This window comes from Cupressus sempervirens, chromosome 2 (assembly GCF_028749045.1).
Source record: "Cupressus sempervirens isolate cs-2001-9-10 chromosome 2, ASM2874904v1, whole genome shotgun sequence".
Classification (NCBI taxonomy): domain Eukaryota; kingdom Viridiplantae; phylum Streptophyta; class Pinopsida; order Cupressales; family Cupressaceae; genus Cupressus; species Cupressus sempervirens.
Genome location: NC_143119.1, coordinates 105,043,470 through 105,061,221, shown reverse-complemented (window position 1 = coordinate 105,061,221; position 17,752 = coordinate 105,043,470). Strand labels below are relative to the sequence as shown.

At 35.7% G+C, this 17,752-nt stretch overlaps 1 protein-coding gene across 1 annotated transcript in view; it reads right to left on the bottom strand.

Annotated features, from left to right (window-relative positions):
* Positions 1-417: 417 nt before the first annotated feature.
* Positions 418-17,752, bottom strand: part of LOC149571260 (uncharacterized) — a 30,251-nt gene continuing 12,916 nt past the window's right edge. Inside the window, exons 2-3 of the mRNA XM_089812819.1 lie at positions 1,589-1,611; positions 418-1,436 (exon numbers count right to left, since the gene is read on the bottom strand). Of these exons, the coding sequence (XP_089668945.1) occupies positions 1,386-1,436; positions 1,589-1,611 (74 nt within the window). The 3' untranslated portion in view covers positions 418-1,385. The remainder of the gene's footprint in view (positions 1,437-1,588; positions 1,612-17,752) is intronic.

The window sequence follows — 17,752 nt, the reverse complement described above, 5'->3', positions numbered from 1 at the left end:
TCCTAAAAATCTTTATCCTTTGGTTTGCCAATTTATTATTATTGGCAAGTAAATTGGTGCTTCGTCAATTACCAATTACCAAAAACCTAAGTTAACAATTCACAATAATTGTAAAATCATAACAAATTTTGTATTGGCATGAGGTAGGGTTTACAACTTTAAAAAGTGAATTCTTTATTTGTTTTTTAAAGGGAATGTGCATTAAATTGTATAGCTATAAATAGAGTTAAATTTCGTTGCATATGAAAAATGAAAACTGATTTATATCAAACTTACGAATAACAAATCAAGAGAAAAGAATTTAGACGCAAAGTTCAACAAACAATTCTCATTAATCTTTTCAAAAATAAGAGCTCACAGTTTCTTATTTTCTTTTCTGAACAACATTCTGCAAAATGGACGCAATAACTGAAAAGCTAGGGCTCAAAATTTAATATATTTATATAAAAGCAACTTAAATTAGTATAATAAAAGATTTTATTCGAAGGGTAGCCTAATACTAGAATATTTTAGTCCATGCTAAAATTGGCACCCATTTAACCTTTGGCACATTCTTTGAAGAAGGTTGATTTGACTTATCTTCAATTCCAATTGATTCTCTTTATGTGCCTTGGACTTCTTGATATTTCTGAAATTTGGCCAACGCCTCCTTGACAAATTCTTAATCTGGCCCATCAGAATATATCTATCAGATAGAATGAACAATCTAACTATGAACTACCACTGAGACATTCTACAATATCTTACCAACTCTTTCCTGGAACCGCTGAACAAGTTCTGCAGCCCTTTGTCTGCTGCTCTCTCTATTTGTAATTTATTAGCTTTCTTCAATAGAATAAAAAAGTTCTGCAATTTGACAAACTCAATGTTGGGAAAGACATCAACGCCTAATGTGTTTGATGATTCAACTTCAATTAGCATAGTGAATTGTTCCTTAAAATTGCCAGCCAAATTCATTATGCTCCAATACGCATAATGACGAATCTTTTTGATAAATTCTTCAAGATTTGTCATTTTATCAAAGCTCAGCTCTTAGTTTATTTATTTGGCCTCTCACCTTGCAGCCAGTGGCTCCATTCTCCATTTGGCAACTTTGTGTCATTCAATCTAGGTAACTGACAGTTTTTTAAATACCAGATATGACCACAATTGTAAAATCAATCTTTGTCGTGAATTTGAAGTGTGGCATATTCCATTCCAAAGACATCCATTCATCTTCAAGTTTAGCATTCAATTAGCGGATACAGTCAATTTCAGTTTGAATACTCTGGTGTAGCTTTATTGCCTCGTCAATCAAATATAGTCTGTGTTAGCGAATTCCGTGTCCATATCTTCATTTCTTCCACAATTATGACAATTTTCTTGCAGCAAGTATGGAGTCTTTACTAGCAGTTGAGATGGTGGGAGGAACTGGCAACGATAAAGATTGAACCAGGCTGACCAAGAGTTGTACATATGCAATCAATTGGTCAATCTTCTCTATGAGTTATGCATTAATCTCTTAATCATTGTCCATTATATTGAAGATAGAAATCATGACTATCTTTGAAAGATCTCAAAGATTTTCTAATAAGCTTATGGAACTTACAGATGGACGGAGGCTCGGCATCACTGCAAGAACAGATGAAATAATATCACTGTCAAAAAAGAGCTGGAAAAATGTAGAGTATTCGAAAGAGAGCAAAGAATAAAGCAGCGCTAGTCTTGCATGTTAAAGAAATCAAACTGATTTGCATCTCACCATAAGTACCAAGTCTCAATTTTTTCTGACAAATAGTTAGATATTGCAGTGAAGTAAAATCCTCAACAACTGGAATATTTGATTTTGTTTTAGAATAATCTTAGAATTTTTAATACATTTCCATTGGCAATGACCACTAACAAAAGGGCCCAATATAAAGCTCTCAGATTCAAAAAGCTTGTGATGCAAACAGTGTGCATTCTGAAAGCTGCTCAGAAACTTTATTTGCATGCCCTACCTCACTAAACACAAATGAGCTAGTATTGTAATATGAATTACTAACTTCCTTTAAATACATCAATCTTGCTTCAAGTATATTTATAAATGACCAAGACAAAATGGATTATTGACATTTTTAAAATGAAATTTTTCAGAGGTACACTTGCCAATGCATGACTTGCTTCGAGGTTCATCTTGCTTGCAGACTACCAAAAAAGACCATAAGAAAAAGTATTGATACGGGTGCTTTATTTAATTGATGCACTAATATAATTTTGGCCTTGCATGTAGTCTTGCAACAAAGTTTGGGTTTTGTAAGCCCTCCGAGGCCTGCAGAGCTCCTCCTTTAAAGAGACGCTATGTAATTAAAAGCTCTATTGCTGATTAATGTCTAGGACGGATGGAGACATGTTTCTTTACTATGTCCATCATACAGGCCCGTCTGCCAATTAGCATGTTAGAAATGTGAGTCTACAGAACAAGTTTGAGATTGTCAGACAACTTTTAGTATGGTCCACTTAATAGTTGAGCAAATGGGCACTAATATCCTCTATGACTTTCTATGCTACATGATAAAGGTGGTGAATTATTAACCCCCATCGTGAACTGCACCAAATGCTTAAAAAGAGTTGGGCAATGATGATGTTTTGCAAAATAAGGTAATGCTGACAAGGAGAGACGAAGAAAAATGCACAAACTAGAATAAAAGCTCAATTGCCAAGCAAGGTTGAGTGGATATAATGTAATGTTAAACAGAAGGTTAAACTGTTCTCACAGGAATATATTGCATATATTAATGAGGTAGAAACACCACTTTCATTATGCTTAAGACAACACTTACAATGTACAATAACCAATGTAACCTCCCCATGTGATAAAAATACATGCATAGAGTCATTGAAATGTGTGCCATCCAAATCTCTAAAACTCTGTTCATTCATTCTTAACAATATTTCATATCAATAGAGGAAAATTTGAAGGGAGAAAGGAGAAATTGCTATCAAATCTGTTGTGCATTAAATCACTGTCCAAAGGCATCAAAGTCAAAGTACTGTTCCTGCAAAAGGTGTTGTCCAGAGGGATGACCAAATAATGGAATGATTGTGCAAAGAGGTCAAATCATTGCTTTCCAGAATGATCAAATTACTGTTGCTGTCCAAGTGGACTGTCAAATTAAAGATAACTGTTAAATCACTGTCTCACTGTCCAAAGGAATCAACTTCTTGTGAAAGGCACTCTTCACTGGGATTGTTAAATTGCTGATTGCAAATCAGTGACCATTGAATTGCTCTCATGGGGCATGTTTGTAAGCCAAATGTAGGATGGTAACTTTCCGTAAAATCTATCAAATTACTCTCAAAAGAAATCTATCAAATCAAAAATCAGCACGCAGTCACATGGATTATTTTTCTTGTAAAAGTCCTCATATTATAATAAATCTGCAATTTTTTATCAAGGTAGTCCATAAACTAGGATGGATATTCCATTCTGAAGCTTCGCTTATAGTGGATTAAGAATTGAAACATAAACATCTGAACATGAAGGAACAAGAGCAAGCAACAAAAATAGTGGCCAAAGGATTAGACCGGAAAAACCCACATTTTAGGATAAACACTCCAACAAGAGAAACTGAAGACATCATCCAGAATCTCCAGTCTCATTACAATCTTAGGTTTCTTGGGCATACAGCAAACAGGAACATTCACCATTGTGCACCTAGAAGATCATTCACCAACTCTCACAGTTCCCTCACTAAACTACAGCCTACACACTCAATGCTCACTCGGATTCAATTCTTCAATCTTCTCATCTATACATCTCTTGGTATGCTTTTTCAATCTCAACCAGAAGCCAGAAACACCCAAGATAAAGGCCAAATGAAGAATTTGGAACACCACAGACCATTCTCTGATGCAGACAAACAGTTGGTTGCATCAGACGTGGTTCTGTGATCATGTCTGGTGTGAAAACTCCTCTTCAAAGTTCTTTTGTCCTCCATCTTATAGAAGGTGTAACTTTTTGAGAGAAGCCTATGCAGGACTATTCAATTTTGATTGGCACCCAAGTTTTTTTACCTCCATCATAAAGTCATAGTGCAACATATCCCATTTTCTGATCCAAATTTGGACAATCCTCAACTAGTGCAATTAAACCACCTGATCAATTTTGTTAGTCTCAGGGCAATGATGGTGCCATCAGTCTTCTGTAAGCAGTGATTTTGTCCAGCAGCGAAAAATGCCTTGAGTATTCCTAGTTCTATATTTTTCTTCTTTATTGTGTCTTTTCAGTTTTTGTCAGAGCTTACACAAGAATAAATAGCATTGTAGATCCAACTTAAGCATTTAGGGAAATAGAGGATGCATGCAAGTTACACATACATTGAATGCTCAACCAGAGTGCAGATATGATTGTAGGTAGATTTTAACAAGAACAAGAGGGGAATGCAAGAGTGGGAAGAACTTCCTATGTTCTTGCTTCTTTTGTAACCAAGAGGCCAAAGACTATGGAATAAGGATAACAAATAAGGAGACCATTAGAATCCTCTTTTATGGTAGTTTTCTCCGAGAAATCAGTTTTTCCAATGTTTATTCTTGTGTGGCTTGATCCTGTTCCCTCATTTCCAGTTGATCATTTAAATGTTGCAGTAAATCAATTATTTTTTATTAAATCTATAATTGACAAGCTAGGGTATGATGTTTCAAGTTGCACAGAAATGTTATAGAATATTACAGATTTATTTTATTTTATTTTTTGTGCTTTAGATATATTCATATTATTTTTAAATTATCTAATATTCTGCTGATAATGCTCATTTTTTCTTTGTGAAACTTCATCCATTGTAAATTTGTGATTAGTCTACAATATTAGTTACAGTGTGGCTGTTATCCTGTGACCTCTGAGTTGGACATATTCAAAATCTTGTTTTTCAAAATCCAGAAAAATGACAAACCAAAACTTTAAGTTTGGAATCTTGGAGCCACAAAATTCTCACAATTGCATATATGAATTGTAGTCAAACAATACTCAATACCAAACCATAATGCCATCAAATATTTTAGATTTTAATAATGTTCATAAATAAGACTTGTTCCTCAAAATGCCACTTTGATTAATGTTGTGGGAAAGTCTTAAGAACAAGTATTAAATATTTTTAAAAGGCAAAGTATGTTAATGTTCCCAAAAAAATCAATTAATTTTCCTCTGTTCCACCAAATTTCAGGGACAAGGACTACAGGATACAGTGAGCCATGTTTCTGGTATGGGGGTATTTTTGGGTCATTTTTTAGGGGACAACTGTTAAAATATGGGGAAATTTTTAAAACTATAGAGGAATTGCATATGTTCGTACAATAATATTGATAAAGCATTCACCGCATTGTAGAAGCGTAACACATAGCATTAGACATGATCTGAAATTTCACATGACAATTGGCAACCAAATGATCAAAATTCAAATGTTTTCATTGTAAATGAGCATAATGTTATATAAAAAATTAGGGTATGTTTGAAAGCCATCCCCAGTACAGGAACAGGGGTACCAACATATGGGACATCCCAGTGGAGCACAACTTTTCTTTTTCTACAATAGGGTGTTTTGATTGTAAATTATCTTTGGGGTGTTCTGAAAGCTCAATCATCAGCTCCAAATCTGCAATTTCTTATCCATTTTTTGAGAGATCTGAGCATTCAAATTGCACACCTTGAAAAAGATGCTACCTCAAGGCATCTTGATGGTATATATAGAAAGTTGTTAAGTGTTAGAAGCAAGCGTTTATTGAGTATTATTTTGTAAAGAGCTCAAAAATAAGATCTTTCCACAGATCTATAAAAAAATATGTGTGAAAATTTATGGGAGAATTTTGAGTATCAATTTGTAAAAAAGGAAAAAATATAAAGGTTAGTTAATATAAAGAATTCAAGGGGAGTTGGCTAAATAATGCTATATAGTTTATATCCAGATTGTTGAAGATTCATAAGCGTTTTTGGGCAGACCTTGTCAAAGATATTTAAGCAGATATGATATTAGCATTTTGGTGCAGACTCTACACTAGCTTTGGTACAGATTTCATAATTCTCTTTTGGAGAAGGATATAGGCAAACTGGATCAGTGTACGAAGGCAAATTTTATCAGCATATTGGAGTAAGGTATGAGGCCGATCAAGAGCAGACTTGGCCACAAACCATATGCCTGATTTGGAGCATCACCTTTTGGTGCAGATACATGAATATGTTATAAGTTGATTCGTACAAGAGAATTTCAGAAGAACTCAGGAAGACTATATATATATATATATATTGAGAATGAATCAATGAAAGACATTAATAATGAAAAAGCAAGCATGGAGTGAATAAATTTGTATAAAGAAGATTGGAATGTCCATCCATTGAAGGAGCAAAATTGAAGATGGAACTTTGTTATGAGGGTTGTGCCTCCAGTAGGTTTGTACCTAGAAATTCACAAGTGGGGGTTGGTGTCTCTAATAAGTCAGTGCGTACAAAATTTATAGAAAGAAGATTTTTAAAAGCATCATTTTTGTTGTAAGTTTGTCTTGTAATTAAATATCATTTGTTACTATGCTCTTCCAATGTGCATGATTATTGACGTCGAGAAATGATGTTATTGTGAGTGAAAGTTTTAAATTAGTACAAATTGTTTTATACTGATCATGGGATAATTCATGGGATAAACTCTCGGGATAGACTCTATTTTAATTGCACTTTATATATCTTTGCTACAAGATAAGATAAACTTATTAATGTACAACAAAATATCACAGAGGGTCAAAGGAACTACCAAATAAAAGGCAAAAAGGCTGGCCACAGCAGGGACACCAAATGAGGCCTGAAGGAAAATGACCACAACAACAAGAGCAAACAAGCAACAACAAAGAACGAGAGAAGAGAGGAGGGGGCCATAACAAGACTGTTGAGTTTTAGGTGACTCTACAACACCCCTGAGATGAAATGACAAACCAAGATAACTTCCACAAGAGATTGGCAAGACAAATGCATTAAGATGCAAGAATGATATTATTGATAATGATCACCAATGAATTACATGGACATTGATTGATGGAGTCCAATGGATTGATTGAAATGTACATAATAGGCCTCCTTATGTAGTAAAGGTGATAAGAGACAATGATAAGGAAAAACAAAAGCTATGACCTACACAAGGTGGAATCACATGTCCACCAAAGGTGGATCATCCTCCATTATGCAGTGTAGTATTTGCAACGATGAGGATGATAATGTGATATGTGTACCAAAGGTGGATTAAGATAACAAATATCATCGCCTAGAGTGGAATTCTCCTACACCATGTGCTTAACTAATGTACAAACTCCTAGGTCTCTCAATGACAAACTACTATGCAATGCATTATCCTAAGTAGGCTTAAGTAAAGTATACTTTGTGAATATTTAATTACACCAACACCCTCTCTTAAGTGTAACTTAGGGGGATGTACTTTAACTCAGAATACAAGATGGGTCCCAATAACTAGGCTATTTTAGGTACCCATGTACAATTATGCAAAAGAATACATGAAATGTAATCTCTCATAAAGCGGAGAAAGAGAGAAAACCTCATGGGAAAAACCGTTCCCCAAAAATAGAGATGAAAACACACAATGAATGGATGGATATACTCAAGACCCCCCAAGAACTACATACATCATGTATATACAATCAATGATCCCCCCATAAGAAGGATGGCAGGAGACATGATATTCCCCCCCATAATTAAGAAGCTCCAATGCTAATGAAGTGTACCTGCAAACAAAAGAGAATCTAATGCATACAAGTAACATGTCTCCCCTTAGGAAGAAATAATTACATCAAATGATAAAGAAGCCAATCCATGTGAAAATGGAAGGAGGACGGTGGTCTCTAAGTATGAATTTTTGAAGATTGAATAGGTGTCTCTAAACACAAAGATTTCAATACACCATCAAGTTGACTTATAAGATGTAATAAACTAAGTGAAGTTGAAGAGTTACAAATTCCAATCTCCAAAGAAGGTGAAGAAGTATCTCCTACTATGATGCTATCATCAAAGAGTAGAGAAACCCCCTCAAGTATGTCTCCCAAATCTGCAATATGAGACTCAACAAACAAAGCTCAAATGTCATCCAAAGTCATCCCACACTGCAAATTCTGAAGCAATATGATCATCCTACTGAATAGTAGAAGCAAGAGGAGTACAATTATCAACACTTGACTCAAGAACACAATGATGCAAGTGTCCAAAGTTTTCCCCACTTACAAAACTCACCCTTGGTAAAGAGGTAGGTACATCATGATATCATCATCATCAACAACAAAGTGTGAAAAGGAATACAAGCATGATGCATGATCAACAACTCTCATAGCAAAGGATCATCATCATCATCAACAACTCTGATGCATGATGCACCAGTTCATTAAATCTTGGAAGGACGGCTCGAGGTTGGTTGGGAACCAGAGGATGGAGGTCATGGAAGAGATCATTGCTGAAGCTACTAGTTTGGATTTGGACGGGATGAATTTTTATAGGGAAAGGAAGATCTCGGATAAGGCGATTGATGACTTTGTCAAGACTAAACAGGAAAGAAATCATCTGGTTAAGATAGGTAATTCTTATTTTAACCCGGATTTTGTGTCTCATCCGTGGCAGTTTCTGTTCTTTGTTATTATGGAATATTTAACTTTGGATGGTAGATATACAATATTGTATGGTTACCACTTTGTGCTAGCAAACCATTTTCGACATGATATTAGGGTGAATTTTCCTTCTTATCTGTTGCAATCTCTTTCCATTTCTACCCAAGCCATCCAGCGTGACCCAACTGGAGAACATGTCTGCCATGAAGGTTTAATGGTTTTGATTATGAATGTGTTCAAATCCAAAAAAATCCTGAAACCCAAAAACCTTAAAGGGGGTGATCAAGATACTAAAGAGAGCATTTAGGAAAAGGGCTACGACTCTAATACGCAAGATGAGGCCGAAGGGGTTCCTGGTTAGCCCAAAAAAAGGTTCGGGTGGCAGCACAAAAAAAAAGAAAAAGAATGTTGAGAAGGAGGATTCTGACCGGGAGAGAGAAAGTGACTATGTTGAAGAAATTGTCAGAGAGCATATCAAAAACAGGGGACGTAGCAAAGGAAAGGGCAAGGGTTGTCATGATGAGAGGGCTTCTCCTCATTCTGATGATGAGTCTTTGGCTCAATGCTTGGAGAGGAGAAGGAAGTTTGTGCGGCGACAGGATAATAAAAATGTCAATAAGACGAATGAGGATTCTGACTATGCTGATGATGGTGAACAGGAGTCTAAATCTAATGGGGATGATTTTGCTGGTGGCGGGCTAGGGTCCTCTAGAGGCCTATTTGGTAACCCTAGCTCTATTCAGAAGGACATTGGCATCCTCAAGCATAAAATGGTGCTATTGAACAAGGAAATGGAACAATTGAGCAAAACGACCAGAGGGGAAAGAACCTTAGGACAGCACATTGATAGGCTTTCAAAGGTCATAGGAAACGTGGAAGAAGTGAAAAATCTAATGCATAAGATCCCTGTGATGGAAGCTAAGCAGAGGGTTATGGACAAGGACATTAGCAGTACCTAGGGGAAGGTGTCAAAACTTGAAACTAGGTTGGGTAACATGGATAAATAGCTTAAACAATCGGTGGATAATATGACTAATTTCCTGAAGAAGAATGAGGCAGATAAAGGCTAGGATTTCCCCCTGGCGGCTAATTCTCAAGGACCTAGCAAGCATACTTGGGCCCATTCGAAGAAGATTGGGGAAACCAATAAGAAAGAAGAGGTGAAAGCTACTACTGAAACCATGCATTCTCTGGTGGACCAGGCTGAGAATTTGATTAATACTCCTTAGCTGGTCGATTGATGTACCTTTGTTGGACTTTTGTTGTCTTTTCCAACACTGTCTTCTGTGACCTCTTTTTTGTTTTCTGAGGTCTGCTTCATATTTTTTTTGGTTTCTTCTCTCTGTTGTTCTTTTCTCTTGCTACTTTCTAGAACTTTGCTATTGTAAGGTTTCAGGTCCTTTAAAACCTGTTTTTACTTAATCAAAACAACTCTCATAGCAAAGGCATCTCTAGCCTCCATGTCCCCAATGTAGACATAATCGAGAGTGACCTCAACAATTTTATCTTGTGCCCCATGAGTAATTCGGTAAATGGAAAGGAAATTAGTGATCAAAGATGGTACACAAAGAACATCGTTAAATGTCCCTTCTCCTGTTGGAATAGAACTATCTTGCAAAACTTCATGTATGTGTTGTTACCCATCAATATATGTGGAGAATGACAAGGCTCAATAGAAGAAAATATATCCATAGAAGATGTCATATGATGGGATGCACCTGAATCAATAAGCCATCTACCTTGCTTAAGTTGTGTGGAAGCAATGAGTGCATGTCCTTTACCTTTACCTTTGGATGGATGTAGATGTAGAGGTTGCCATATGTGTAAGAGTAGACTCTGATGAAGGAAACTTGATATTTTTCTTTTGACGAATGTGAGCGAGCTCATGAATTTTCTTATGGAAACATTTATGCTTATCATGTCCTAGCTTTTTACAATATGCACATTTTTCTTTCTTTCTTCTAGATGTTTCTTGTCTTGAAGAGGACTTGGATTCAGACTTATATTGTTGAGAAGAATCATCAACTTTGTCATGTTGCTTAGGGTACTTATGTTGCTTCTTTCCTTTGCCATTAGAAGCCTTTGAAGTGGAGTTATTTGCAACCAATGCTTGCTGCATTGTAGGCTTCAATTGGCCTATGTGTGCTAACTTTGTTCCCTTGTGAGTTGTGCTATAAATTTATCAAGAGAAAGCATTTTCTATGCATGACCAAGAGCATCCATAATAGCATAAAATGTAGAAACAAAGATTGAATATTCAAGACCTAGTTTGGTAAGAATAGATAATATCAATTGTTCATCATCTTTAGTAATGCCACAATTAGAAATCTCCAATCTACTAGAATTAAATTTAAAGAAGTCTTGAATATTGTCAAAATCACAAGGGTTTAGAGTCTAGACCTATGAGCTAATCCTCCAATCTAAATTTTCTCATTATATCAAGTTTACCAAAGACTCCTTCTAGGGTTGTCCAAGCATCATGAGGATGCGTGCAAGATGCAATGTGATATAGAAATTCAAGAAAGATGGTAGATCTAAGAGATTCAAGTGCTTTGACCCTTCGTTCAAATCATTTCCTCCTTTTTGCCCTGTAGCTGGTTCTAGATCTTTTCCAAGAATCATTCTAAGCAATCCAATACTCAAAAACAACTTCTTTTCATGCATGATAGTTATATGGAGTGAGTATTGGGACTTTTCAAAAGCCCATTATGAACCCAAATAATGACTAAAAACAACTGATGACTCCTTCAAATTACTGATGCAAATCAGAAAATTGAAATCTAAGTATTAAGTTATTAACCAAGTTCAAAAATAGCCTAAAAATGACCTATTTCTAAAAGTGACATGTCCACTCCAAATCACAGAAAATTGATTGCAGATCTGGAAACTACACAAAAAATCATTCACTTCCAAAAAAAAAAAAAACCTAAAAATGTTCCTGTATGTGCCCAAATAAAGTTCTTGAAGTTATCATATCCAAGATTAGATAGGTACGGTCATGCAAATTTGCAAAAATGATCAAACTAGCCACCAATATTAAAAACTAATACCACCACTAGACACTCAAGAAATCGGACACCAAATTAAAAACATTGCTCAAAAAAAAAAGGAGCAGGAATGAGCAAGATATGGGTTGTGTTGACCTGGTTTTTCGCCTTTTAAAGTTTTTGCATATTTCAGTGAAAATCCAATTGCTTATTCGAAATTAGGGTTATGTATTTCATTTTGTTTGCCCTAAATAAAAACCCTTAATGTCATGTTGCCCTAGTATGGTTTGTGCCCTAGGTTTTCAAAAATAGGGTTTTATCCTTTTAAATTTAAGACTACGCAGGAAACCTCAGTGAAACCCTAAAATACTTTGAAAAATGCTTTATTTATAATTTTTTGGGCAGCCTTTTATTTTAATTCCATTAAATACCTTTATTCAGGTGCGTAGGTCTTTTTCTTAACCAGGGTTGGCTTGGGTTTATTTTGTTATGTTTTATTCTTGAACCCCAACCAAGAGTCAATTTCACGATGATCATTAGATCTTGAAAGATCAACAATCGTCACTTTCTTGCAAAAGGAAGTTGCATATCTTTTAAACAAAGCGAGAAAGCGACAGATTGACGCGTGTTCAAGTGGGTCCAACCTATGAAATGTGACCATTGCACAATTTTTCTCAGTCATTGATCGAACATCAAATCAACGACTGTCGCTTTCTCGCATAATAAAGTTGCATACTTTTTAAGTAAAGCGAGAAAGCAACTGAACATGTAGCGTATTTTCTAAAAGAAAGGTGCAGACATTAAAGTTTGAAATAGAACTGTCCGATCATGGCAAATCTACAGTTGGTTTTCAAAATAATGTGTCTAAAAATATGATTGTTGATCAATGCTGGTTCGTGTGGAGGGAATGTTTCATAAAACATGAATTTTGATCAATTATCAAATATTGAATGATAAAATTCTCAAATCTAAGCAAGAATCCAACAAAAGTTTCCTTCTTCGAGCAATGAGGTGTTGAATTCCAAAATTACAAGCATTTTGTGAGTGAGTACATATATCCTTTGATCACCTAGGGTTTTGTTTTCTAAGACTGCTTTCATTGACATTAAGGATGCCTCCGCAGCGAGATTTTTCTAGGAAGGAAAATTATCAACAGAGAAATGTGCACAGTGAGTTTCTAGAATAATTAACTCAGTCTACACATGAAAAAGAAAAAGGGAGGCAATTGGTGCCAAAAAACCCTAGTTTTCGAATTAACGAGGGTTTATATGACAAAGCCAACTGGTTAAGGGATTCAGAGACATCTTCCAAGGGTTTGGAGTTGTTCAGAAAGTGGTTCTCAGAAAGAAATTTGGATACCCCTTTGAGTAATGTTTGGAATTTTGATATTGGCAAGTTAGTGATTCCTAAGGTATTTTTTGATGATGATCTCTTGACTTTGATTGCAAAAAGATATGATCCTATATCTAGGTTAGTCAAGAATCATACTGGGGAAAATTTATTCAAGGTTACACCTGAATTGATTAGGGAAGTTTTTCTTTTAAACCCTAATCATGCATTGCACGAACCAATCAATTTTGAAGACCTGCAAACTAGATATGAGGCTTAGAAGGTGTATTTAAGGAAAGGGCCATTGCAAGAGCATTTTGTCAAGATAGGACATTTACTCCTGGTTATACCAAATACTCCAGAGCCATTATTGAAAAAATACTTTAACCCCAAAGCACAAGCACTGTATGTTTCTCTTTGCAAGATATTTGGAATAGATGAACAAGATCATATCCAAGGCTCTATTGTTTTCATCATGGCTCAGACATTACAGTATGGTATGAGTTCGATTTTTTAGTTTGTCGCTTACTTAGCAAAGGAAATCTATAAAGGGCTAGTAGGTATAAATAAGGCCAAAGTAGAAAAGCCTTTCTGCTGGTATTCTATGCTTATGTATAGATGTTTGTATAAAGGCCACTCTATTTTCCTAAAGAGATGAAGCTGGAAACTGCGAGAGACGGAGAGAAGCTTCCTGTGCAATTGTGGAGTGCAGATATGACATGGGAAGTTACAGATGCCAACTTTGTGAGATTTGACAAATACTTTGCCTCCAAGCTAAGGACTATATTGGTTGGAACTATTCGTATAATACCTCAGCCCCTATTAGAATTAATTAGACCTAAGGATTTTGCCAAAGGGTTGAAGGTAAGCCACAATTGGGGAGATATTATCCCGTATGCAATCTCAACTATTTTCAGAATATATGATTTTCAAGGCAAGCCCCATGTTCTACCCTACCAAGTGCCTTTGAAAGTTGGAATTGCAAAAATCCTATGGCAGATAGGAGGACTTGAAGAGGCAGAGCTTGCAAGCCAATCAAGAAGTACAATTTTCCCAGGTTTCACTATTGTTCATAGTTTTGTAATCACTAGATGGGGGTGGAAACACTTTGATAAATTTTTGGATAAAATATTAGATGGCACAATCCCATTCCCGTTTTATAGATCTTGAAGGTTTTTATGATATGTTCAAAGAAAGAACCAAAGCTAGATCCCATTAATAGTTTGTATACTTTCCAAAGGATATAATTAGAAATGAATTTGTTTTACAAGAGCAAGAAGTTAGAAAGGAAAAATGGAAAGTATATAGTAGGATTCTTGAGTTTATTAATGCTTTTGAACCAAAGTACAATCCCCTTGCTGATAAGAAATATTGGGGTGCTAAAAGGGATTTTCTTATGAGCAACTTTGCTGGCTTTATACAAACCTTGAATGAGAAAAAGGCAATCTTAACCTAGACTTATCTAGACAAGGCAGCCAAAGTAGAAAATAGATTGGCCAATAGGGTAATCATATCACTAGGCCAATACACATTGCAAAGAAGGCCTAGATATGTAGAGGAAAAGAGTGTGCGGAATGTACCTCTTTACAAAAGACAATTGTCTAAAAGCCCACCTGTTGCACCTGCTTCTAAGAGACAGAAACTAGATCAAGGTTCCTCTTCCAAGGTGTATGTAGTGGAAAAGAGTGTGTGGCATGTACCTCTTTACAAAAGACAATTGTCTAAGAGCCCACCTGTTGCACTTGCTTCTAAGAGACAGAAACTAGATCAGGGTTCCTCTTCCAAGGCTAAAGAGTATTCCCCCACACAAACCCCACTTCGCATAGAAGATGAAGTGTCCTTAAGGGAACAATTGAAACAAATGGGAGGGGAGAATGACATTGTGATTACCACAGTAGATATAGAGGAAGGAGTCCCAGAAAGAGTCCCCAATACCTTCATTAGCCCTCACCGTGGGAGATTTTAGAGGAAAAGAAATTGATCCCATAGGAGAAGAGGCATATAAGGAATTCTTAGATGATGAAAATTTTGTTAAATCCAGGGCATTTACTTAGTTTTTGTGGAGAAGAAATATTGACAATTTTGAGGCAAAATGCAAACTGATTAAAACAGAGCAACTTGGCAAACAGGACTCTAAAATTGAGGAAGAGGTTAAAGCTAGTATCATGGAGGAGTTTGCACATATAAACCCTAAAGGGGGAACACAATTGCTAAAAGATTCAGCAGTCTTGATATTACTTGAATGGGATATTGCAAATGCTATGATTTTTGACACTATGAGGAAAGCAAAAGACACCCAATTCAAAACTGAGGAAGAAGTCTTACAAGCCCATAAGGAGTTGAAATACAGTGATGATCATCAAGCCCTAGTAATATGGTCTATTCAAAAAAAAGACAAGACCAGGATGCAAGAGGTCTCAGATGCTGAACATATAGGTAGCCTCATTGTTTATAGGGCAGATGAGGTGGACAGTGATAAAGTTACTAGGATGACCAAAGAAATGGCAGATTTTGGAGTGGTAGTTGCTGCCAAGGACAAGAACAAATTCTTGGAGTTAAATGATAAATTTGAAAAGCTGCTAGAGGCATATGAAGAAAGAGGGAATAGAATGCATCAAATGGATAGGATGATGACTCAAATGGAGAAACAATTGGGGAAGAGGAAAATAGGAGAAGAATCTAGTCAGCCAAGGATTACTTATCCTCCTCGTCCTCCAATTGCACCTTTGAATACAACTCCCCTCATAGAAATACCAGCTACCCCACAAGGATGACAAGCATATACAGCTAAAGAGCTTGAAGAAGAAAGGACTAAAATATGGTCATTACATGTGGAGTTGGGTGTTCAATATGAAAATAAATTAAGAGACTCCATTATGTATCTGGTAGACAAGATAGGCTAGCTTGCTTTCTATGATAAGTTGTCAAAACTAATGGATATATGGAACGAGTTAAAAAAGTAATGAGGACACCTTGAAGCCAATTGTGAAAAGGTGGAATAGTAGGGATAGTGACATTACAATTTTATGTTGTTTAGTTATCAGTCTCTCTTGTGAATAGGTAGAGAAAACTTTTGATATGACAAATGGCTTATCTAATTTTGATAATGACAGAATTATGTTGCAGCAGAGGATTATTAATTATTTTTCAAAATATCTTGATAAGCATTTTGGGCTTTTCCCTCATGCACTTGAAGTTGTGGCTAAATTAAAGGATAAAGCAGAATGGGCTAAAGAGCTGGATGAATTAATGTGCATCAGATTGAATAATGTCATCAATGAAAAGGGCCACATATGGTTTGCCAAAACAAATGAAGAAGTTGTTCAAGTTCAGATGTTCTTTGATTCTTTCAAAAAGGAGTTTGATGAAATTAAGAAATTAGGAGAGGATGTTTTGAAGAAGCAGCGGGAGATATTGAATTTTAATTGGGCAGATGACTCACTTTTCAACAAATGGATGGCAGATCTTGCCCAATCAAATCAATTGACATCTAAAAAAACCGATGAAAGTGGTGTGGACCCGGATGAATTACAAATAATATATGCACCAAAAGAAAGAAAAGAAGATCAATCGGTTGCAAAAACAAAGGCAGGTAGTCAAAATGATGATTTGGCAGCAAAAAAACCAATTGTAATTGTTGGCATGTCAGTTCATGATGATTTGGAAGGAGATCAACGAGTTGTATTAAATTTCCAAATATTAGAACCTGACACCTCATATCCAAATCAAGTTGTCCCACAATTGGAAGAGCAACAACAACAAAAGGCTACAACATAGGTGGTCCCACCCCAAGAAGATCGTTGATAAAAAACATTCTGTTGGTGACAATGACTTTTTTTGTTTGTAAAAGATCCCTTTGTCTTAAGGACAGTTGTCTATTTTCTCTAGGCCTAAAGCTTGTTGCATCTTATACTATATAAATGAGATCCCAAGGCTAAAGAAAGGGTCCGAAATTCATGTAATTTTTAGTCTATGCTAATCTTGCATTCGGTCCAATAAGTCTTAGTGTTAGCTTTGTGATGTATTTTTCTCTGCAAATCTGAGAATACATTGACATTGAAAGATCATGTTGTCTTGTCTTGAGTTATAATGAGTTTACATCAGTACTGTGTGGTTTTCAAAGGAAATTAATACAAAGGGAAAGTTCTGCCATTTCTGTTTACTCTGAATTTTGTCTACATTGTTGTGTACTAGTTATCTTGAGATTGTATAAGCAAGGTTTATACAATTTAATGCGGCTAGGATAAGTTGTGTATCAATTTGTTGTTGATTTGAATTCAAGGAATTAGGTAAATGCTCCATTAAATTGATAGGATTTCCAGCTACACAAGAAGGATATTCATAAGAATGGGGTTTAGGGTTAATTGCTGATATAATTGATTTTAAGGCAATTAATTAGGTCAAAATTGTTGGGTAAACTCTGAATGCCAATGGACAAGGCACTGATCATTCATTTAGTTGCATGTTGAAGAAACCATGAAGTTGCATGAAGCAAAACATTAAAATCAAACCAATCTTTACTTTATTGTGTGAAGAGTTAAACTGTCGGTCAGCACTTATTTGCAATAATCCCTTGTATGTCATTTTTAGCTGATGTTGTCAAGGATTATTTGTAAAGTATTTTGCGACCATTTTTCGTTGTAAGGGATAGAAATGAAATAGAAAGATTATGTTAATAAGCATATGTTGAAGTCAAGAACCATAAAATAGTTAATATATCCATATATCCCTCAAGGGCACTCGCCTTGGTTTTGCAAAACCTAAAGAGTAGAGAATCCCTATGATTCTGTTGAGGTTGGATCCAGATCTGAAGTATTCTTAGTTGAATATAG